Below are 23,935 nucleotides of genomic sequence, written 5' to 3' on the forward strand. Positions count from 1 at the left end.
ACTCACTACTACCCTGGCAGCTGACAACCAATGTTACTGACCCTGATTTTTGTTTTTTTCTTTATTAAATGTAGATTGTGAGCCCCACATAGAGCTCACAATGTACATTTTCCCCTATCAGTATGTCTTTTTTGGAACGTGGGATGAAAATCCATGCAAACATGGGGAGACCATACAAACTCCTTGCAGATGGTTTTTTGCCGGACTCCAGCGCTGCAAGGCTGCAGTGCTAACCACTGAGCCATCGTGTGGCCCCGACCCTGATTTATCATGTTCTGGGGACCAAGCAAGAACATTGATGAACCACACCAGACCTGAGCAGTATCGTACATCATAAAGCACAAACCACTTCTGCTCTGTATCTAGTCAGAAAAGGGAAGCAGTCTGATCACAAGATACGTGTCTGCACAAACCCCAAGTCATACCACTTGTTTAATCTATAAAGTGGGCGGAAATGTAAAATATAGACATACCCATCACTCTTCTTGTACAAGTATCCGTGTTTCTCCGTGCCGTACTGCATGTTCCCTTGCAGCTGATGCATGCTGTAGACAAGCTGCTTACTGATTGAATCCTGCAGGGAATAATATACAGATATGTATATATAAGTAAGTATACGTATAGATAATATAAGTAGTTGTATACATATATGACACATATAGAAAAAAAAATCTTCAAAAAAAACCCAAACAATATTGGGGAATTCACCAAAGGCCTCTAAATTTCATTGAACTTAGCACATCTAATACCAATTTGATGGTATATAAAAAATAAAAAAAAACTTGCAAGTCTTCAGTAGGTGATATCTTTTTTAATGGCTAACTCATAATGATGACAGAATATAACGTTTCGAAGCTTACTCTGGGCTTCTTCTTCAGATATATCTAAAAACACTTTCTGCAGGCTGCATATTTATGCACAACTGGACACATAGGGGTAGGATTACAGGAGGGAGGGGGGAAGAGGCTTATTACTATATACATATAAAAACAAATAATCAATTCCCAGTTCCCAGGTTCTTTATCTTTATGGCTGTCTTAGGTCAGTGATGTATTCATTCCATTATCCAGAGTCTTAAATAGGGTCATGCACTTGTATTCATAAATCAGTAGCTGTTTTCTTGATTTAAAATTCCCTCTTAATATAAAAATTTTCATGTCATTGGTGATATTATGATCTTCCTGGCAGAAATGTTTTGGTAGGGGAAGGTCTATTCTCTGTTGTTTAATTGTATGGCGATGTGAATTAATTTTGATTTTAAGACAAACATTTTCCTTATACAATTTGATGGTGTAAATTACTACAAGTTCATCAAATAGTCACATCCTTCATGACTTTGCCGCTTTTTCTCTGTAGGACGCCCTGTGGGGCCTTAGTTGTAAGGGTAAGTTCACATGGAGATTTTTGTTAAGGATTTTGAGGCCGTATCTGCCTCTAAACCCTGACCAAAAAGACGTCTCCCATTGAAATTAACGGGAGCCGCTGAGGTCTTTTTTCCGGGAGCTGTTTCTTCCGGCTCCTGGAAAAAAAAAAGCGAGGTGCTCATTCTTCAGGCTGAGTTGCCTCGAGTTTCGGCCTGAAGACACACCCTCCCCACTAGGACCATTCATTGGGCCTAATCCGGAGCAGAGTGCATGGCTGGATGCCACTGCAGTGCACCGGCTTTTAGTCGCAGCTACCCGTTTTTTGGATCGGAAACCTAAGGTGGCCTCCGCCTCAGATTCCGATCCAAAAAACCCCGTGTGAACTTACCCTAAGAGGTTTCCACCAGGGTCAAGGTGGAGTGATTTTGCATTTAGAAATGTGACATTTCAAATAGGGGCAATTGGTGAATGTAACTAATTTATCAGCGCCATGCAGGCCACACCCAATTTTTATGAGAAGTTGGAAACACTACTAGACAGGCACAAATGTGTCAGAAATAACATAAAACAATGGATAAAGATGATATTGCGTAATTTTTTTTTTAAATGGAAACCATTTGATAAAGTCTCCCAACTCTTCTAAATCATAAAAATTGTCACCATCTCCCTCCAGTCGTTGGATGGCAAAAGGTGGAGGTGTCAGATTGCGTGACATTTAATAAATGTGATGCAAATTACGCCAATGCGGACTCCAGCACTCCCTAATGATGAATTTCCCCCATTATATTTTCGCTTCGCAGATCGCTTTTCCTGCCGTTACATAAAAATCCCTTTTTATTTGGAACAATTAATTTCTGGCAGATTGTAGCGTTCATTAGGGACTTCTTTATGACAGTTCTGAACAAGCCGTATCTCTGGGAACAATGATTAAAGTATCTGTACGTACATACAGAGCTTCACCATGACAGAAGATGATGTGAAATGATTTGCTAATGTAACCGTGCAAGACAGCGCATTTTATTATGATCCCATTGTTTTATGGCAGCAATACTAGAATGTGATCGGAGATATCAGACAGATCATGGCCCCGAACGCTGCAGCCACTCAAGAAACTGTACTTTATTATCCAAATCCACTTATGATTCTTTTACATGGGTAAATGAATGGCTGTAATGACAAGCGGTCAATAATATAGGAAGTCAATTGGCGCTCATTTACTGTTATTTTCCCTTGGCACTTGGTTTATAGGAATGATCATTCTCGCGATGGTTCATTAAAAACCCTCTCAGCTTTGTTAGGTCCGTGTTTACATAGGGAGAAGTGCGGCAATTGCACACAATTGTGATGCTAGCGTAAAAGAGACAATGACAACAATCATTTGTTACTTTGTTGGAGGTTTACTAGGCAATCATCAGATCATACATCATCTGATCAGTGCCATCCTCCTGAGCGTTTTGGTGTTTTGTTTGTCTAAATCTGTTCAGCCATTCCAAAGATATAAGCCCTTTTAGTGTTTATGAAGTATTACGTTGTTCTAGCCAAATGGGTGGGGCTCTATGTCATGCAGTGTTACCGCCCACTTGGCTAGTATATCTTGTGACATACATAGGTATAGTAAGGGCCTGCACAACCTTGGAGAATGTATGGTCATAATACTGACAAATACTTGAGCCTTAATTTAGATATCCTTACAAGGGGAGCAATAGTCTCATGGGAAAATCTTTCTCATCATAGAAAAACAATGACCTTGATGTAAAGAGTAACATTTATTTTTTCTTACAAATCCATAATGCATGTGAAAATAAGAAAGCTTGTAATGTACGTTATAAAAGAAAAGTGCCTGCTTCTTCATATATTTAATATATAATGGGTTTTCGACAGGACAATGACCCCAAACACCTCCAGGCTGTGTAAGGGCTATCTGACCAAGACGGAGAGTGATGGGGTGCTACGCCAGATGACCTGGCCTCCACAGTCACCAGACCTGAACCCAATTGAGATGGTTTGGGGTGAGCTGGACCGCAGAGTGAAGGTAAAAGGGCCAACAAGTGCTAAGCGTCACTAGGAACTCCTTCAAGACTGTTGGAAGACCATTTCAGGTGACTACCTCTTAAAGCTCATCAAGAGTGTGCAAAGCAGGAATCAAAGCAAAAGGTGGCTACTTTGAAAAACCTAGAATATAAGACAGATTTTCAGTTGTTTCACACTTCTTTGTTGTCTATAATTCCACATGTGATAATTCATAGTTTTGATGCCTTCAGTGTGAATCTACAATTTTCATAGTCATGAAAATACAGAAAACTCTGTGAATGAGAAGGCGTGTCCAAACTTTTGGTCTGTACTGTATATATATGTAAGAACACAGTATATACATATACTCAGTATGTATAGATTATAAATATATAAATAAACACATACATATAAATATATAACAATAAAATATAATTTATTATGTATGTGTATATCATGATTATTTTTTTATTCCCATCACCCACGTTATAGTTTTAGGAAAACTGAACAAGTTTGCTTACACTTTAATGTGAATAGCCATAAGCAAAAAAATTGGAAACCACAGAAATACGGTAATTGTTTCCTTTCTAACCTTGGAGCTGACAAATTTTGTTGCGAGACTATGACCTTTAGATAAACACAACGGGGTAGATTTATCAAAGCTGGCGCAGAGGAAAAGTGAAGAAGTTGCCCAAGGCATCCAAGTAGATTCTAGATTCCATCTCTTATTTTGAGGAATGTTGGAAAGTCAAAGGTCTAGGCCAAGATTTGGTGACATCCTCTTTCTGTATGAGATAACTTTAGCGAAACATGACCCGTGTCTGGGGAGGGGAGATAGTCCTCCTCCCCCAGTACATGCCACCATGGCTGACAGAAGTTATCCGCTCAGAACATAACATTGGTAATTAATGTGTCAGAGACGGTGTCTCTCGTCACACCATCCCGGAAGAATGGCTCCTCCTATACAAATACTATTAGTGAGAGGACTGGTTAATGGCATATTAAATGACCCATTAATGCTCTCTTTTCAGGCAGCCCTTGTAGAGTCATTTTGGTTTTTTTTATGAAGGTTCCTATCCTTATTCTAATTACTGGAGAAAATAATTTGTACCATTTACGTGTTTGTCAAAATGAGTCAGTGTAATTGCCTTTTACCTATTAAAAGTGCGTATTCATATTCATCATATTTAAAGGGGATGCTGGGACTATACAGCTTGTGCTGCAATTTAGAAAATTACAGTAAATGGGACAGATTTATCAAGCCTGTACAAAACATTTGTGCTGTAAAAAAAATTGCAAACCCAGATTAAAAGGTTTATCCAGCCCAAAGTGAATTTTCATACTGATGGCCAGCATAGCACTGGTTCCAGTGAACTGCAGCACCGCTCTTATTACTTAAATAGGAGTGGCACTGCCTGCGCCGCCAGTCTACTAGCAGCTTCCAGCACTTACATACAGTGCCTACAAGTAGTATTCAACCCCCTGCAGATTTAGCAGGTTTACACATTCGGAATTAACTTGGCATTGTGACATTTGGACTGTAGATCAGCCTGGAAGTGTGAAATGCACTGCAGCAAAAAAGAATGTTATTTCTTTCTTTAATTTTTTTTAAAATTGTGAAAAGTGTATTCAGAGGGTCATTCAACCCCTCAAACCACCAGAATTCTGTTTGGTTCCCCTAAAGTATTAAGAAGTAGTTCAGGCACAAAGAACAATGAGCTTCACATGTTTGGATTAATTATCTCTTTTTCCAGCCTTTTCTGACTATTTAAGACCCTCCCCAAACTTGTGAACAGCACTCATACATGGTCAACATGGGAAAGACAAAGGAGCATTCCAAGGCCATCAGAGACAAGATGGTGGAGGGTCACAAGGCTGGCAAGGGGTACAAAACCCTTTCCAAGGAGTTGGGCCTACCTGTCTCCACTGTTGGGAGCATCATCCGGAAGTGGAAGGCTTATGGAACTACTGTTAGCCTTCCACGGCCTGGACAGCCTTTGAAAGTTTCCTCCCGTGCCGAGGCCAGGCTTGTCCGAAGAGTCAAGGCTAACCCAAGGACAACAAGGAAGGAGCTCCGGGAAGATCTCATGGCAGTGGGGACATTGGTTTCAGTCAATACCATAAGTAACATACTCCACCGCAATGGTCTCCGTTACAGACGAGCCCATAAGGTACCTTTACTTTCAAAGCGTCATGTTAAGGCTCGTCTACAGTTTGCTCATGATCACTTGGAGGACTCTGAGACAGACTGGTTCAAGGTTCTCTGGTCTGATGAGACCAAGATTGAGATCTTTGGTGCCAACCACACACGTGACATTTGGAGACTGGATGGCACTGCATAGGACCCCAAGAATACCATCCCTACAGTCAAGCATGGTGGTGGCAGCATCATGCTGTGGGGCTGCTTCTCAGCCAAGGGGCCTGACCATCTGGTCCGCATCCATGGGAAGATGGATAGCACGTCCTACCTGGAGATTTTGGCCAAGAACCTCCGCTCCTCCATCAAGGATCTTAAGATGGGTCGTCATTTCATCTTCCAACAAGACAACGACCCAAAGCACACAGCCAAGAAAACCAAGGCCTGGTTCAAGAGGGAAAAAATCAAGGTGTTGCAGTGGCCTAGTCAGTCTCCTGACCTTAACCCAATTGAAAACTTGTGGAAGGAGCTCAAGATTAAAGTCCACATGAGACACCCAAAGAACCTCGATAACTTGGAGAAGATCTGCATGGAGGAGTGGGCCAAGATAACTCCAGAGACCTGTGCCGGCCTGATCAGGTCTTATAAAAGAAGATTATTAGCTGTAATTGCAAACAAGGGTTATTCCACAAAATATTAAACTTAGGGGTTGAATAATAATTGATAGAGATGAGCGAACACTAAAATGTTCGAGGTTCGAAATTCGATTCGAACAGCCGCTCACTGTTCGAGTGTTCGAATGGGTTTTGAACCCCATTATAGTCTATGGGGAACATAAACTCGTTAAGGGGGAAACCCAAATTCGTGTCTGGAGGGTCACCAAGTCCACTATGACACCCCAGGAAATGATACCAACACCCTGGAATGACACTGGGACAGCAGGGGAAGCATGTCTGGGGGCATAAAAGTCACTTTATTTCATGGAAATCCCTGTCAGTTTGCGATTTTCGCAAGCTAACTTTTCCCCATAGAAATGCATTGGCCAGTGCTGATTGGCCAGAGTACGGAACTCGACCAATCAGCGCTGGCTCTGCTGGAGGAGGCGGAGTCTAAGATCGCTCCACACCAGTCTCCATTCAGGTCCGACCTTAGACTCCGCCTCCTCCGGCAGAGCCAGCGCTGATTGGCCGAATTCCGTACTCTGGCCAATCAGCGCTGGCCAATGCATTCTATTAGCCCGATGAAGTAGAGCTGAATGTGTGTGCTAAGCACACACATTCAGCACTGCTTCATCACGCCAATACAATGCATTAGCCAGTGCTGATTGGTCAGAGTACGGAATTCGGCCAATCAGCGCTGGCTCTGCTGGAGGAGGCGGAGTCTAAGGTCGGACCTGAATGGAGACTGGTGTGGAGCGATCTTAGACTCCGCCTCCTCCAGCAGAGCCAGCGCTGATTGGCCGAATTCCGTACTCTGGCCAATCAGCACTGGCTAATGCATTGTATTGGCGTGATGAAGCGGTGCTGAATGTGTGTGCTTAGCACACACATTCAGCTCTACTTCATCGGGCTAATAGAATGCATTGGCCAATCAGCGCTGGCCAATGCATTCTATTAGCGTGAACTGAGTTTGCACAGGGGTTCTAGTGCACCCTCGGCTCTGCTACATCAGATTGCTACATCTGATGTAGCAGTGCCGAGTGTGCATCAGATGTGTAGTTGAGCAAAACTGACTCAGCACTGCTAAGTCTCTGCATTCGCATAGGAATGCATTGGCCAGCCTTCGGCCAATCAGCGCTGGCTCTGCCGGAGGAGGCGGAGTCTAAGGTCGGACCTGAATGGAGACTGGTGTGGAGCGATCTTAGACTCCGCCTCCTCCAGCAGAGCCAGCGCTGATTGGTCGAGTTCCGTACTCTGGCCAATCAGCGCTGGCCAATGCATTCTATTAGCCCGATGAAGTAGAGCTGAATGTGTGTGCTTAGCACACACATTCAGCTCTACTTCATCAGGCTAATAGAATACATTGGCCAATCAGCGCTGGCCAATGCATTCTATTAGCTTGATGAAGCAGAGTGTGCACAAGGGTTCAAGCGCACCCTCGGCTCTGATGTAGCAGAGCTGAGGGTGCACAAGGGTTCAAGTGCACCCTCGGCTCTCCTACATCAGAGCCGAGGGTGCGCTTGAACCCTTGTGCAGCCTCGGCTCTGCTACATCAGAGCCGAGGGTGCGCTTGAACCCTTGTGCACACACTGCTTCATCAAGCTAATAGAATGCATTGGCCAGCACTGATTGGCCAGAGTACGGAATTCGGCCAATCAGCGCTGGCCAATGCATCCCTATGGGAAAAAGTTTATCTCACAAAAATCACAATTACACACCCGATAGAGCCCCAAAAAGTTATTTTTAATAACATTCCCCCCTAAATAAAGGTTATCCCTAGCTATCCCTGCCTGTACAGCTATCCCTGTCTCATAGTCACAAAGTTCACATTCTCATATGACCCGGATTTGAAATCCACTATTCGTCTAAAATGGAGGTCACCTGATTTCGGCAGCCAATGACTTTTTCCAATTTTTTTCAATGCCCCCGGTGTCGTAGTTCCTGTCCCACCTCCCCTGCGCTGTTATTGGTGCAAAAAAGGCGCCAGGGAAGGTGGGAGGGGAATCTAATTTTGGCGCACTTTACCACGCGGTGTTCGATTCGATTCGAACATGGCGAACACCCTGATATCCGATCGAACATGTGTTCAATAGAACACTGTTCGCTCATCTCTAATAATTGACCCACACTTTTATGTTTAACATTTATTAAAATTTAACTGAGCAACATAACTTTTTGGTTTGTAAGATTTATGATCTGTTAATAAATCCTGCTCTTGTTTGAAGTTTGAAGACTCTAACTTATTTGCATCTTATCAAACATGCTAAATCTGCAGGGGGTTGAATACTACTTGTAGGCACTGTACATTCAGATGGGGTTTTTTGGTCCGGAACCTGAGGCGGAGGCCACCATGTCAATGTGGCCTAATAGTCCTTTCAGACAGGCAGATTTTCTGCTCCTAAAGCCTCACGTACATGACATATCACAGGTCTGAATCCAATACAAGCCAATGGGCTGGTTTTTAACGTCCATCAAAGCATCCAAGTTTAACGGATAGTTAGAAGAGAACGAAAAACAATCAATGGCTGGGAAATGGATGAAAAATATGTGACACACAGATCAAAGATGGACATTAAAAATATCTATATATCTAATGAATGTGTCCATGTAGCCTAACAATGTTACATCATTGATCGGTGCTAGTTAAAGAGGACCTTACACCACCTCCACTTATTCCATTTCTTAGCATCTGTTCATAGTCACTGTTCCACTGATTCTGACACTGTTGGAATTTTTTCTCTAGCCCCAACCATTCTTGGGCAATCAATGCTGTTCGTTTTGGTCCATGATATGCCATTTCAGGCTCTGTACTGTCAGGAGGGCAGTGTCAGGCAGGAGCAGACAAGTGGTGTGACTCTGAGCTCTGACATTGGCTGCCTCTGATTTGAGCTCTGAGTTACGTCCCCTGCCTGACACCATAAATAGAACATCAGACTCTAAAACCAACTGTGTTTCTTGCTCAGGAATGGTGGGGGCTATAGAGGAAATTCTAAGTGTGAATCGGTGGAGCGGCGCCTATTCACAGACGCTAAGAACTAGAATTGGTGCAGGTGGTGAAAGGCCCTTCAACAGATGTCACTTCACCTTAGGTCTTATTGTTCCCAAGCAATCATTTCTCCTCATTTCAGTATAGTTATGCTCTCGACCTTCAAGTAGGTGGTCTCAGACTATCTTCTGCAGTCCAAGACCGCCCACCTGACAGTAGAGAACCTAATTAGCATATTGGCTGCTGAAATTAAAAGCATTGATTGCTCAAGAACCGTAAGGGCTAGAGAAAAAATTCCAATTGTGCCAGAATCAGTGGTGGGCCAGCTATCGAGGAGGAGGTAAGAGTTGCAGGTGATGGAAGATCTTTTATCAGTATTAGTATGGAAATGAAGATAATTTCGACCAATTAAAAATGTTATGCTTGTCTAATGGATGATATCATCAGTTGACAAATAAGTTTTTTTCTCATCTGTCGGGTGACTGGGGACATCTTGACATGTACAAGTCTCACCGATGAAAGTTACTACATGTGTGTCATCATAGCATGATCTTTTGTCTTTATATAACACATCCTTTTGCAGCACGGGTTTCTTAAGAAGCTGCGGGTCTGGAAACATAAGGCGTCATTCCACAGCAGTCTATGGATACCAACTAGTCTTTTATGAGACATAATTAACATGCGGCACCAGGCTATAAATTCTACAAAAAAGCCTATAAAATATAAAGGCGGCTAAGCGGATTCTGAAGGAAACACAAACTTTATTAATTAAAATGATTAAAAAAAAGAAGGAAAGTGTAGAAGAATATATCCGCTGATGTAATATGTGCAGAGAACCCACCGACTAAACGCCAATGAAATGCAGTAATCCAGATAATTTTCTGTCTGGGAGATAAATATTGACTTTTTCTGTAAATACGAGAAGCTGTTGTTGCAAAATGTCATTTTTTGATATTTACGAATAAAGCAACACGGAGAACAGAAATGAAAGAAAAATCGATTAACTTACTCTTCTGAGCTTTGGAAAGCAAAGGGAGAGAAAAGGGACACAAAGATGAATATTGCAAGAGAAAACAAGCGGTTTCAGATAAACAGTAGTCCAGATTGCATGTATACCCCGAATAAGGCTCTGTTCACACATAATACTCTAGGGATGATGGATGGGGCTTGATCTGTTTTGGAATGGAGCCTAACAAATCCTATTGACGTGTAATAGTTCTGTCAGAGCTTTCATTTTTCATTACTCGCTAGCAGACTAACCTATGTTCTCCTTGCAGGCCCAGATAGATAATAATATTGGTCGGTATAATCCGCAGTTCTCTCCCCTTATAGATATACGTTTTATTGTGTCTGTAAATTTAATTTTAGATTATATACATATATTTTTTTCTATTTTTTTAATTTTTTTTAGATTATTTTATATGAATATTTACTATGTGGACATTTTACGGATAAGTCTACACTGGATGGAATTATAGTGGATTTTATTTGTGGGTTACAGATTTTAAAGGGATTCTACCATTAAAAACCTTTTTTCTCATTGACACGATGGAATAGCCTTAAGAAAGGCTATTCTTCTCCTACCTTTAGATGTCTTCTCCGCCCCGCCATTTAGTTAAAATCCTGTTTTTTGCCGGTATGTAAATGAGTTCTCTCGCAGCACTGGGGGCGGGCCTCAGTGCTCAAACAGCACTGGGGGCGTCCCCAATACTGCAAGAGAACTCTCCAGCGCCGCCTCCATCTTCTTCATGATCGTCCTCTTCACCACGTCTTCTTCCGGTGGTGTCTTCTGGGCCTAGGGCAAGCTGACTGAGCCTTCCCGCCGGCCATGAGAAAATGGCCGCTTCCAATACTGTGTAAGCAACCATTTTTTTTGTGGCCGGTGGGCATGCGCAGTTGGCTTGCCCTAGGCCCGAGGCCTAGAAGTTAGAAGACACCACCGGAAGAAGGACGATCCTGAATAAGATGGAGGCAGCACTGGAGAGTTCTCTGGCAGCATTAGGGATGCCTCCAGAGCTGTTTGAGCACTGAGACCCGCCCCCAGTGCTGCAAGAGAACTCATTGGCATACCGAGAAAAAACGGATTTTTCACCAAACGGCAGGCGGGAGACGACTTATAAAGGTAGGAGACAAATAGCCTTTCTGACGGCTATTCCGATGTGTCAACAAAAAAAAAAAAGGGTTTAAATGGTAGAATCCCTTTAAAAATCTTATCCACAGGGTGCAGAATTTTTAGAATGGAAAGTACATGTAGCCCAATCCACAGCAAAATCCATATGGATTGATGTAATATGGATTTTGCTGAAGATTGTCAGTCATACCCATAATGGAAAAATTTTCATCCTGTGTGAACTTGTCTGATGACTGAACCTGAGAGCCCCTTCACTATAATGGGGGTCTGTTGAGTATCCATTATTCACTCACGGAGAACATAGTCGGCTTTGCATATTGATGACCGATCTTTAAGATAAGTGATAACCAAGACACTACAGTTATATATGTCACTTCTGTAGATTTGGAGAAAAATTAACTTGAAGTCTTTTACAAGTGATTCAGTTGGTGCACTGGAGGTGGGCCTTCAGACTTGGAGCACTGCTCTTGCTGCTCAAGTAGGATGAGTGATGCCATAGTAATGGAAGGATCAATTCTCACTGTACAGGGTAGAGACGAAAAGGGGTCCCAGTGGCAACAGCAGAAGACCCGCCCCCAGTGCACCTATCACCACATTTGCATAAGACTTCAAACTTCTCTTTCTCCAAATTAAACAACTGAGGACGGGTTCACACCTGCGTCCGTGTCCGCTTTAGGCAATCCGGCGGGTTTCCGTCTTCTGCCCTGAGAAACTGGACAGGGGACGGAAACCCGGCAGTCATTTTTCAAACACATTCCCCTGTGCAGTTTCTTGGGGTAGAAGACGGAAACCCAGCTGGATTGACTAAAGCGGACACGGGCGCAGGTGTGAACCTGCCCTTATCTGTCAATTACTAGCTGTGGCCTACACAGGGGCAACACCTTGGCCGACTGTATATTAGCTTTCTTCTTTCCAGTGCCTGAGTGTAATAAGTTATACCAGACACAGTATACCAGTGTGTGCGGTCCTTGATAAATATGGATATATTAGGCAGGACTTTATCATGTAGGTCTTTAGATTTCCTATTTTGGACCAATGTCCTTGTAAATTGTATGTAATACCATTTTATACATGCATCGTGAGTACTTATACTCATCTCCATGACTGTCCTTGACAAAGTCGTGTGGATGGTAAATTTGAAAAGCAGAGAGAAATGTTTGTGATGTGTATTCTACTCATACCGATTAGTACCTAATATGAAGATAACTGTATCTTACAGAGACCCTTCACCATATATTTGCCACCTTCAATAGTCTCTGCTCCACTGATTCTGGCACAGTTGGAATTTTTTCTCTAGCCCCACCGCGTCTGAGAAATTGGTGCTGTTAGTTTCAGCACCCAATATGTTACTTTAGACTCTCTACTGTCAGGTGAGAGCAGATAGTCTAGGACCCCCCCCGTCCCCACCTGCCCGTAGAGAGCCTATTTAGCATATTGGGTGTTGAAACTAACAGCACCAATTGCTCAGAAAAGGTGGGGGCTAACTAACAGCACCGACTGCTCAGGAACGATGGGGGCTAACTAACAGCACCAATTGCTCAAGAATAGAGATGAGCGAACAGTGTTCTATCGAACTCATGTTCGATCGGATATTAGGCTGTTCGGCATGTTCGAATCGAATCGAACACCGCGTGGTAAAGTGCGCCATTACTCGATTCCCCTCCCACCTTCCCTGGCGCCTTTTTTGCTCCAATAACAGCGCAGGGTAGGTGGGACAGGAACTACGACACCGGTGACGTTGAAAAAAGTAGGCAAAACCCATTGGCTGCCGAAAACATGTGACCTCTAATTTAAAAGAACAGCGCCGCCCAGGTTCGCGTCATTCTGAGCTTGCAATTCACCGAGGACGGAGGTTTCCGTCCAGCTAGCTAGGGCTTAGATTCTGGGTAGGCAGGGACAGGCTAGGATAGGAAGGAGAAGACAACCAACAGCTCTTGTAAGAGCTAAATTCCAGGGAGAAGCTTGTCAGTGTAACGTGGCACTGACGGGCTCAATCGCCGCAACCCAGCTTTCCCAGGATCCTGAATGGAATACACTGTCAGTGTATTCCCGTATACCCGATATATACCCCGATACCCGTTCCAACGGTGTGCCCCCCCACCTTCACCCCAGAAATACCCTGCAAGTCCCCTAGCAATAGAATTGGGGCTATATACACCCACAATTTTTACTACTGGTATACAGTGCCATTGTCTGACTGGGAATTCAAAGAATATATTGGGAATACAAATACCCTCATTTCTTGCTACTGCCATATAGTGCCAGTGTCTGACTGGGAATTCAAAGAATATATTGGGGTTACGTGCACCCACAATTTTTACTACTGGTATACAGTGCCATTGTCTGACTGGGAATTCAAAGAATATATTGGGAATACAAATACCCTCATTTCTTGCTACTGCCATATAGTGCCAGTGTCTGACTGGTAATTCAAAGAATATATTGGGGTTACGTGCACCCACAATTTTTACTACTGGTATACAGTGCCATTGTCTGACTGGGAATTCAAAGAATATATTGGGGTTATAAATACCCTCATTTCTTGCTACTGCCATATAGTGCCAGTTTCTGACTGGTAATTCAAATAATATATTGGGGTTACGTGCACCCACAATTTTTACTACTGGTATACAGTGCCATTGTCTGACTGGGAATTCAAAGAATATATTGGGGTTATAAATACCCTCATTTCTTGCTACTGCCATATAGTGCCAGTTTCTGACTGGTAATTCAAAGAATATATTGGGGTTACGTGCACCCACAATTTTTACTACTGGTATACAGTGCCATTGTCTGACTGGGAATTCAAAGAATATATTGGGAATACAAATACCCTCATTTCTTGCTACTGCCATATAGTGCCAGTGTCTGACTGGGAATTCAAAGAATATATTGGGGTTACGTGCACCCACAATTTTTACTACTGGTATACAGTGCCATTGTCTGACTGGGAATTCAAAGAATATATTGGGAATACAAATACCCTCATTTCTTGCTACTGCCATATAGTGCCAGTGTCTGACTGGTAATTCAAAGAATATATTGGGGTTACGTGCACCCACAATTTTTACTACTGGTATACAGTGCCATTGTCTGACTGGGAATTCAAAGAATATATTGGGAATACAAATACCCTCATTTCTTGCTACTGCCATATAGTGCCAGTGTCTGACTGGGAATTCAAAGAATATATTGGGGTTACGTGCACCCACAATTTTTACTACTGGTATACAGTGCCATTGTCTGACTGGGAATTCAAAGAGTATATTGGGAATACAAATACCCTCATTTCTTGCTACTGCCATATAGTGCCAGTTTCTGACTGGTAATTCAAAGAATATATTGGGGTTACGTGCACCCACAATTTTTACTACTGGTATACAGTGCCATTGTCTGACTGGGAATTCAAAGAGTATATTGGGAATACAAATACCCTCATTTCTTGCTACTGCCATATAGTGCCAGTTTCTGACTGGTAATTCAAAGAATATATTGGGGTTACGTGCACCCACAATTTTTACTACTGGTATACAGTGCCATTGTCTGACTGGGAATTCAAAGAGTATATTGGGAATACAAATACCCTCATTTCTTGCTACTGCCATATAGTGCCAGTTTCTGACTGGTAATTCAAAGAATATATTGTGGTTACGTGCACCCACAATTTTTACTACTGGTATACAGTGCCATTGTCTGACTGGGAATTCAAAGAGTATATTGGGAATACAAATACCCTCATTTCTTGCTACTGCCATATAGTGCCAGTTTCTGACTGGTAATTCAAAGAATATATTGGGGTTATGTGCACCCACAATTTTTACTACTGGTATACAGTGCCATTGTCTGACTGGGAATTCAAAGAGTATATTGGGAATACAAATACCCTCATTTCTTGCTACTGCCATATAGTGCCAGTTTCTGACTGGTAATTCAAAGAATATATTGGGGTTACGTGCACCCACAATTTTTACTACTGGTATACAGTGCCATTGTCTGACTGGGAATTCAAAGAATATATTGGGGTTATAAATACCCTCATTTCTTGCTACTGCCATATAGTGCCAGTTTCTGACTGGTAATTCAAAGAATATATTGGGGTTACGTGCACCCACAATTTTTACTACTGGTATACAGTGCCATTGTCTGACTGGGAATTCAAAGAGTATATTGGGAATACAAATACCCTCATTTCTTGCTACTGCCATATAGTGCCAGTTTCTGACTGGTAATTCAAAGAATATATTGGGGTTACGTGCACCCACAATTTTTACTACTGGTATACAGTGCCATTGTCTGACTGGGAATTCAAAGAATATATTGGGGTTATAAATACCCTCATTTCTTGCTACTGCCATATAGTGCCAGTTTCTGACTGGTAATTCAAAGAATATATTGGGGTTACGTGCACCCACAATTTTTACTACTGGTATACAGTGCCATTGTCTGACTGGGAATTCAAAGAGTATATTGGGAATACAAATACCCTCATTTCTTGCTACTGCCATATAGTGCCAGTTTCTGACTGGTAATTCAAAGAATATATTGGGGTTACGTGCACCCACAATTTTTACTACTGGTATACAGTGCCATTGTCTGACTGGGAATTCAAAGAATATATTGGGGTTATAAATACCCTCATTTCTTGCTACTGCCATATAGTGCCAGTTTCTGACTGGTAATTCAAAGAATATATTGGGGTTACGTGCACCCACAATTTTTACTACTGGTATACAGTGCCATTGTCTGACTGGGAATTCAAAGAGTATATTGGGAATACAAATACCCTCATTTCTTGCTACTGCCATATAGTGCCAGTTTCTGACTGGTAATTCAAAGAATATATTGGGGTTACGTGCACCCACAATTTTTACTACTGGTATACAGTGCCATTGTCTGACTGGGAATTCAAAGAGTATATTGGGAATACAAATACCCTCATTTCTTGCTACTGCCATATAGTGCCAGTTTCTGACTGGTAATTCAAAGAATATATTGGGGTTATGTGCACCCACAATTTTTACTACTGGTATACAGTGCCATTGTCTGACTGGGAATTCAAAGAGTATATTGGGAATACAAATACCCTCATTTCTTGCTACTGCCATATAGTGCCAGTTTCTGACTGGTAATTCAAAGAATATATTGGGGTTACGTGCACCCACAATTTTTACTACTGGTATACAGTGCCATTGTCTGACTGGGAATTCAAAGAATATATTGGGGTTATAAATACCCTCATTTCTTGCTACTGCCATATAGTGCCAGTTTCTGACTGGTAATTCAAAGAATATATTGGGGTTACGTGCACCCACAATTTTTACTACTGGTATACAGTGCCATTGTCTGACTGGGAATTCAAAGAGTATATTGGGAATACAAATACCCTCATTTCTTGCTACTGCCATATAGTGCCAGTTTCTGACTGGTAATTCAAAGAATATATTGGGGTTACGTGCACCCACAATTTTTACTACTGGTATACAGTGCCATTGTCTGACTGGGAATTCAAAGAATATATTGGGGTTATAAATACCCTCATTTCTTGCTACTGCCATATAGTGCCAGTTTCTGACTGGTAATTCAAAGAATATATTGGGGTTACGTGCACCCACAATTTTTACTACTGGTATACAGTGCCATTGTCTGACTGGGAATTCAAAGAGTATATTGGGAATACAAATACCCTCATTTCTTGCTACTGCCATATAGTGCCAGTGTCTGACTGGGAATTCAAAGAATATATTGGGGTTACGTGCACCCACAATTTTTACTACTGGTATACAGTGCCAATTTCTAACTAGGAATTCAAAATGCGCAAGGCTCCCGGAAAGGGACGTGGACGAGGCCGTGGGCGAGGTCGGGGGAATGGTTCTGGGGAGCAAGGTAGCAGTGAAGCCACAGGGCGTCCCGTGCCTACTCCTGTGGGGCAGCAAGCATTGCGCCACTCCACAGTGCCAGGGTTGCTTGCCACATTAACTAAACTGCAGGGTACAAACCTTAGTAGGCCCGAGAACCAGGAACAGGTCTTGCAATGGCTGTCAGAGAACGCTTACAGCACATTGTCCAGCAGCCAGTCAGACTCTGCCTCCTCTCCTCCTATTACCCAACAGTCTTGTCTTCCTTCCTCCCAAAATTCCGAAGCTTTACAGAACAATAACCCAAACTGTCCCTGCTCCCCAGAGCTGTTCTCCGCTCCTTTCATTGTCCCTCAACCTGCCTCTCCACGTCACGATTCCACGAACCTAACAGAGGAGCATCTGTGTCCAGATGCTCAAACACTAGAGTCTCCTCCATCTCCGTTCGATTTGGTGGTGGATGACCAGCAACCCACCCTCATCGACGATGATGTGACGCAGTTGCCGTCAGGGCATCCAGTTGACCGGCGCATTGTGCGGGAGGAGGAGATGAGACAGGAGTTGGAAGAGGAAGTGGTGGATGATGAGGACACTGACCCGACCTGGACAGGGGGGATGTCAAGCGGGGAAAGTAGTGTGGATGTTGAGGCAGGTGCAGCACCAAAAAGGGTAGCTAGAGGCAGAGGCAGAGGTCAGCAGCTTAGGCGAAGCCAGGCCACACCCGGAATCTCCCAAGATGTTCCAGTTCGTACCCAGCCCCGAAAAACTCCCACCTCGAGGGCACGTTTCTCGAAGGTGTGGAGTTTTTTCAAGGAATGCGCCGAGGACAGATATAGTGTTGTCTGCACAATTTGCCTCTCGAAATTGATTAGGGGCTCTGAGAAGAGCAACCTGTCCACCACTTCAATGCGCCGTCATTTGGAATCCAAGCACTGGAATCAGTGGCAGGCAGCAACGGCAGGACAAAGGCCGCCTGCCGTTCACGCCACTGCCACTGCCTCTGCCACTGCCTCTGCCTCTGCCACTGCCACTGCTGACTGTGCTGGCGATGCACTCCAGAGGACGAGCCAGGACACCACTTCATCTGCCTCCGCCACTTTGTTGACTTCTACCTCATCCTCCCCTGGTCCTGTCTTATCTCCTTCTCCTGCACCATCAAAGGCACCATCAGGCGTTTCTTTACAACAACCCACCATCTCTCAGACATTGGAGCGGCGGCAGAAATACACTGCTAACCACCCACACGCGCAAGCCTTGAACGCCAACATCGCTAAACTGCTGGCCCAGGAGATGTTGGCGTTCCGGCTTGTTGAAACTCCCGCCTTCCTGGACCTGATGGCAACTGCGGCACCTCGCTATGCCGTCCCTAGCCGTCACTACTTCTCCCGGTGTGCCGTCCCCGCCTTGCACCAGCACGTGTCACTCAACATCAGGCGGGCCCTTAGTTCCGCGCTTTGCACAAAGGTCCACTTGACCACCGACGCGTGGACAAGTGCATGCGGACAGGGACGCTACATTTCACTGACGGCACACTGGGTGAATGTAGTTGAGGCTGGGACTGCTTCCCAAACTGGCCCGGTGTACCTCGTCTCCCCGCCTAACATTCCTGGCAGGGACACGAGAAGAACACCCCCCTCCTCCTCCTCCTCTACCGCCTCCTCCTCCGCCACCGCCTCCTCCTCCGCCACCGCCTCCTCCTCCGCTGTTAGATTGACCCCAGCTACGAGTTGGAAACGTTGCAGCACTGGCGTTGGTAGACGTCAGCAGGCTGTGCTGAAGCTGATCAGCTTGGGGGACAGACAGCACACTGCCTCCGAGGTGAGGGATGCCCTCCTCGATGAGACGGCAATATGGTTTGAGCCGCTGCACCTGGGCCCAGGCATGGTCGTTTGTGATAACGGCCGGAACCTGGTAGCAGCTCTGGAGCTTGCCGGACTCCAACATGTTCCATGCCTGGCCCACGTCTTCAACCTAGTGGTGCAACGTTTCCTAAAGAGCTACCCCAATGTTCCAGAGCTACTGGTGAAAGTGCGGCGCATGTGCGCCCACTTTCGCAAGTCGACAGTAGCCGCTGCTAGCTTAAAATCTCTCCAGCAACGCCTGCATGTGCCACAACACCGGCTTTTGTGCGACGTCCCCACACGCTGGAACTCAACGTTTCAGATGTTGAATAGAGTGGTTGAGCAGCAGAGACCTTTGATGGAATACCAGCTACAAAACCCTAGGGTGCCACAAAGTCAGCTGCCTCAGTTTCACATCCATGAGTGGCCATGGATGAGAGACCTTTGTGACATCCTACGGGTGTTTGAGGAGTCCACAAGGAGGGTGAGCTCTGAGGATGCGATGGTGAGCCTTACAATCCCGCTCTTGTGTGTTCTGAGAGAATCCCTGATTGACATCAGGGATAACTCAGATCACACAGAGGAGTTAGGGATGGCATCCGATCCGTCACAGCTGGAGAGTAGGTCCACACATCTGTCCGCTTCACTGCGTTTAATGGAGGAGGAGGAGGAGGAGGAGGAGGAGGAGGAAGAAGAGTTGTCCGATGATGTGATGGTGATACAGGAGGCTTCCGGGCAACTTCGAATCGTCCCATTGTTGCAGCGCGGATGGGTAGACATGGAGGATGAGGAGGAAATGGAGATTGAACTTTCCGGTGGGGCCAGAGGAGTCATGCCAACTAACACTGTGGCAGACATGGCTGAGTTCATGTTGGGGTGCTTTACAACCGACAAGCGTATTGTCAAAATCATGGAGGACAACCAGTACTGGATCTTTGCTATCCTTGACCCCCGGTATAAAAACAACATCTCGTCTTTTATTCCGGTAGAGGGGAGGGCCAATCGCATCAATGCTTGCCACAGGCAATTGGTGCAGAATATGATGGAGATGTTTCCAGCATGTGACGTTGGCGGCAGGGAGGGCAGTTCCTCCAGTAGGCAACCAAGTTCTCACCGGTCCACACAAACGAGGGGCACACTGTCTAAGGTCTGGGACACCTTGATGGCACCCCCTCGCCAAAGTGCCGCCACGGAGGGTCCTAGTGTCACCAGGCGTGAGAAGTATAGGCGCATGTTGCGGGAATACCTTTCCGACCACAGCCCTGTCCTCTCCGACCCCTCTGCGCCCTACACGTATTGGGTGTCGAAGTTGGACCTGTGGCTTGAACTTGCCCTATATGCCTTGGAGGTGCTGTCCTGTCCTGCCGCCAGCGTCCTATCTGAGAGGGTGTTCAGTGCAGCCGGTGGCATCATCACTGACAAGCGCACCCGTCTGTCAGCTGAGAGTGCCGACCGGCTCACTTTGATAAAAATGAACCACCACTGGATAGAGCCTTCATTTTTGGGCCCACCTATGTAAAGCACCCCAACATGAAACTCCATGTCTGTACTCAACCTCTCCAATTCCTCCGCATCCTCATACTCATCCACCATAAGCGTTGCACAATTCTGCTAATACTAGGCTCCCTCCAACATGATTTCCCCCAACTCTGCTGGTTAGAGGCTCCCTCCACCCTGATTTCCACCAACTCTGCTGGTTAGAGGCTCCCTCCACCCTGCTTTCCCACAACTCTGCTGGTTAGAGGCTCCTTCCACCATGAATTTGCCCAAACTGGGCTGTTTAGAGGCTCCCTCCACCATGAATTGGTCCAAACTGGGCTGTTTAGAGGCTCCCTCCACCATGAATTTGCCCAAACTGGGCTGTTTAGAGGCTCCCTCCACCATGAATTGGTCCAAACTGGGTTTTTTAGAGGCTCCCTCCACCATTAATTGGTCCAAACTGGGCTGGTTAGAGGCTCCCTCCACCATGAATTTGCCCAAACTGGGCTGTTTAGAGGCTCCCTCCACCATGAATTTGCCCAAACTGGGCTGGTTAGAGGCTCCCTCCACCATGAATTGGTCCAAACTGGGTTTTTTAGAGGCTCCCTCCACCATTAATTGGTCCAAACTGGGCTGGTTAGAGGCTCCCTCCACCATGAATTTGCCCAAACTGGGCTGTTTAGAGGCTCCCTCCACCATGAATTTGCCCAAACTGGGCTGGTTAGAGGCTCCCTCCACCATGAATTGGTCCAAACGGGTTTTTAGAGGCTCCCTTCACCATGAATTGGTCCAAACTTGGCTGTTTAGAGGCTCCCTCCACCATGAATTGGTCCAAACTTGGCTGTTTAGAGGCTCCCTCCACCATGAATTGGTCCAAACTGGGTTTTTTAGAGGCTCCCTCCACCATGAATTTGCCCAAACTGGGCTGTTTAGAGGCTCCCTCCACCATGAATTTGCCCAAACTGGGCTGGTTAGAGGCTCCCTCCACCATGAATTGGTCCAAACGGGTTTTTAGAGGCTCCCTTCACCATGAATTGGTCAAAACTTGGCTGGTTAGAGGCTCCCTCCACCATTAATTGGTCCAAACTGGGCTGGTTAGAGGCTCCCTCCACCATGAATTGGTCCAAACTGGGGTTTTTAGAGGCTCCCTCCACCATGAATTGGTCCAAACTTGGCTGTTTAGAGGCTCCCTCCACCATTAATTGGTCCAAACTGGGCTGGTTAGAGGCTCCCTCCACCATTAATTGGTCCAAACTGGGCTGGTTAGAGGCTCCCTCCACCATGAATTGGTCCAAACGGGTTTTTAGAGGCTCCCTTCACCATGAATTGGTCCAAACTTGGCTGTTTAGAGGCTCCCTCCACCATGAATTGGTCCAAACTTGGCTGTTTAGAGGCTCCTTCACCATGAATTGGTCCAAACTTGGCTGTTTAGAGGCTCCCTCCACCATGAATTGGTCCAAACTTGGCTGTTTAGAGGCTCCCTCCACCATGAATTGGTCCAAACTGGGTTTTTTAGAGGCTCCCTCCACCATGAATTTGCCCAAACTGGGCTGTTTAGAGGCTCCCTCCACCATGAATTGGTCCAAACTGGGGTGGTTAGAGGCTCCCTCCACCATTAATTGGTCCAAACTGGGCTGGTTAGAGGCTCCCTCCACCATTAATTGGTCCAAACTGGGCTGGTTAGAGGCTCCCTCCACCATGAATTTGCCCAAACTGGGCTGGTTAGAGGCTCCCTCCACCATGAATTGGTCCAAACGGGTTTTTAGAGGCTCCCTTCACCATGAATTGGTCCAAACTTGGCTGGTTAGAGGCTCCCTCCACCATTAATTGGTCCAAACTGGGCTGGTTAGAGGCTCCCTCCACCATGAATTGGTCCAAACTGGGGTTTTTAGAGGCTCCCTCCACCATGAATTGGTCCAAACTGGGCTGGTTAGAGGCTCCCTCCACCATTAATTGGTCCAAACTGGGCTGGTTAGAGGCTCCCTCCACCATGAATTGGTCCAAACTTGGCTGTTTAGAGGCTCCCTCCACCATTAATTGGTCCAAACTGGGCTGGTTAGAGGCTCCCTCCACCATTAATTGGTCCAAACTGGGCTGGTTAGAGGCTCCCTCCACCATTAATTGGTCCAAACTGGGCTGGTTAGAGGCTCCCTCCACCATTAATTGGTCCAAACTGGGCTGGTTAGAGGCTCCCTCCACCATGAATTTGCCCAAACTGGGCTGTTTAGAGGCTCCCTCCACCATGAATTTGCCCAAACTGGGCTGGTTAGAGGCTCCCTCCACCATTAATTGGTCCAAACTGGGCTGGTTAGAGGCTCCCTCCACCATGAATTGGTCCAAACTTGGCTGTTTAGAGGCTCCCTCCACCATTAATTGGTCCAAACTGGGCTGGTTAGAGGCTCCCTCCACCATTAATTGGTCCAAACTGGGCTGGTTAGAGGCTCCCTCCACCATTAATTGGTCCAAACTGGGCTGGTTAGAGGCTCCCTCCACCATTAATTGGTCCAAACTGGGCTGGTTAGAGGCTCCCTCCACCATGAATTTGCCCAAACTGGGCTGTTTAGAGGCTCCCTCCACCATGAATTTGCCCAAACTGGGCTGTTTAGAGGCTCCCTCCACCATGAATTGGTCCAAACTGGGTTTTTTAGAGGCTCCCTCCACCATGAATTGGTCCAAACTGGGCTGGTTAGAGGCTCCCTCCACCATGAATTGGTCCAAACTGGGGTGGTTAGAGGCTCCCTCCACCATTAATTGGTCCAAACTGGGCTGGTTAGAGGCTCCCTCCACCATGAATTGGTCCAAACGGGTTTTTAGAGGCTCCCTTCACCATGAATTGGTCCAAACTTGGCTGTTTAGAGGCTCCCTCCACCATGAATTGGTCCAAACTGGGGTGGTTAGAGGCTCCCTCCACCATTAATTGGTCCAAACTGGGCTGGTTAGAGGCTCCCTCCACCATTAATTGGTCCAAACTGGGCTGGTTAGAGGCTCCCTCCACCATGAATTTGCCCAAACTGGGCTGTTTAGAGGCTCCCTCCACCATGAATTTGCCCAAACTGGGCTGTTTAGAGGCTCCCTCCACCATGAATTGGTCCAAACTGGGTTTTTTAGAGGCTCCCTCCACCATGAATTGGTCCAAACTGGGCTGGTTAGAGGCTCCCTCCACCATGAATTGGTCCAAACTGGGGTGGTTAGAGGCTCCCTCCACCATTAATTGGTCCAAACTGGGCTGGTTAGAGGCTCCCTCCACCATTAATTGGTCCAAACTGGGCTGGTTAGAGGCTCCCTCCACCATGAATTTGCCCAAACTGGGCTGTTTAGAGGCTCCCTCCACCATGAATTTGCCCAAACTGGGCTGGTTAGAGGCTCCCTCCACCATGAATTGGTCCAAACTGGGGTTTTTAGAGGCTCCCTCCACCATGAATTGGTCCAAACTTGGCTGTTTAGAGGCTCCCTCCACCATGAATTGGTCCAAA

The 23,935-nt window shown here is 45.5% G+C and overlaps 1 protein-coding gene across 1 annotated transcript in view; it reads right to left on the reverse strand.

Moving 5' to 3' along the window:
• The window catches only part of LOC142208849 (arf-GAP with SH3 domain, ANK repeat and PH domain-containing protein 1-like), a 158,956-nt gene that overhangs the window by 30,727 nt on the left and 104,294 nt on the right, over positions 1-23,935 (reverse strand). Inside the window, exon 10 of the mRNA XM_075277613.1 lies at positions 474-574. Coding sequence (XP_075133714.1) covers positions 474-574 — 101 coding nt within the window. The remainder of the gene's footprint in view (positions 1-473; positions 575-23,935) is intronic.

The sequence above is a fragment of the Leptodactylus fuscus genome, chromosome 6 (genome assembly GCF_031893055.1).
Source record: "Leptodactylus fuscus isolate aLepFus1 chromosome 6, aLepFus1.hap2, whole genome shotgun sequence".
NCBI lineage: Eukaryota > Metazoa > Chordata > Amphibia > Anura > Leptodactylidae > Leptodactylus > Leptodactylus fuscus.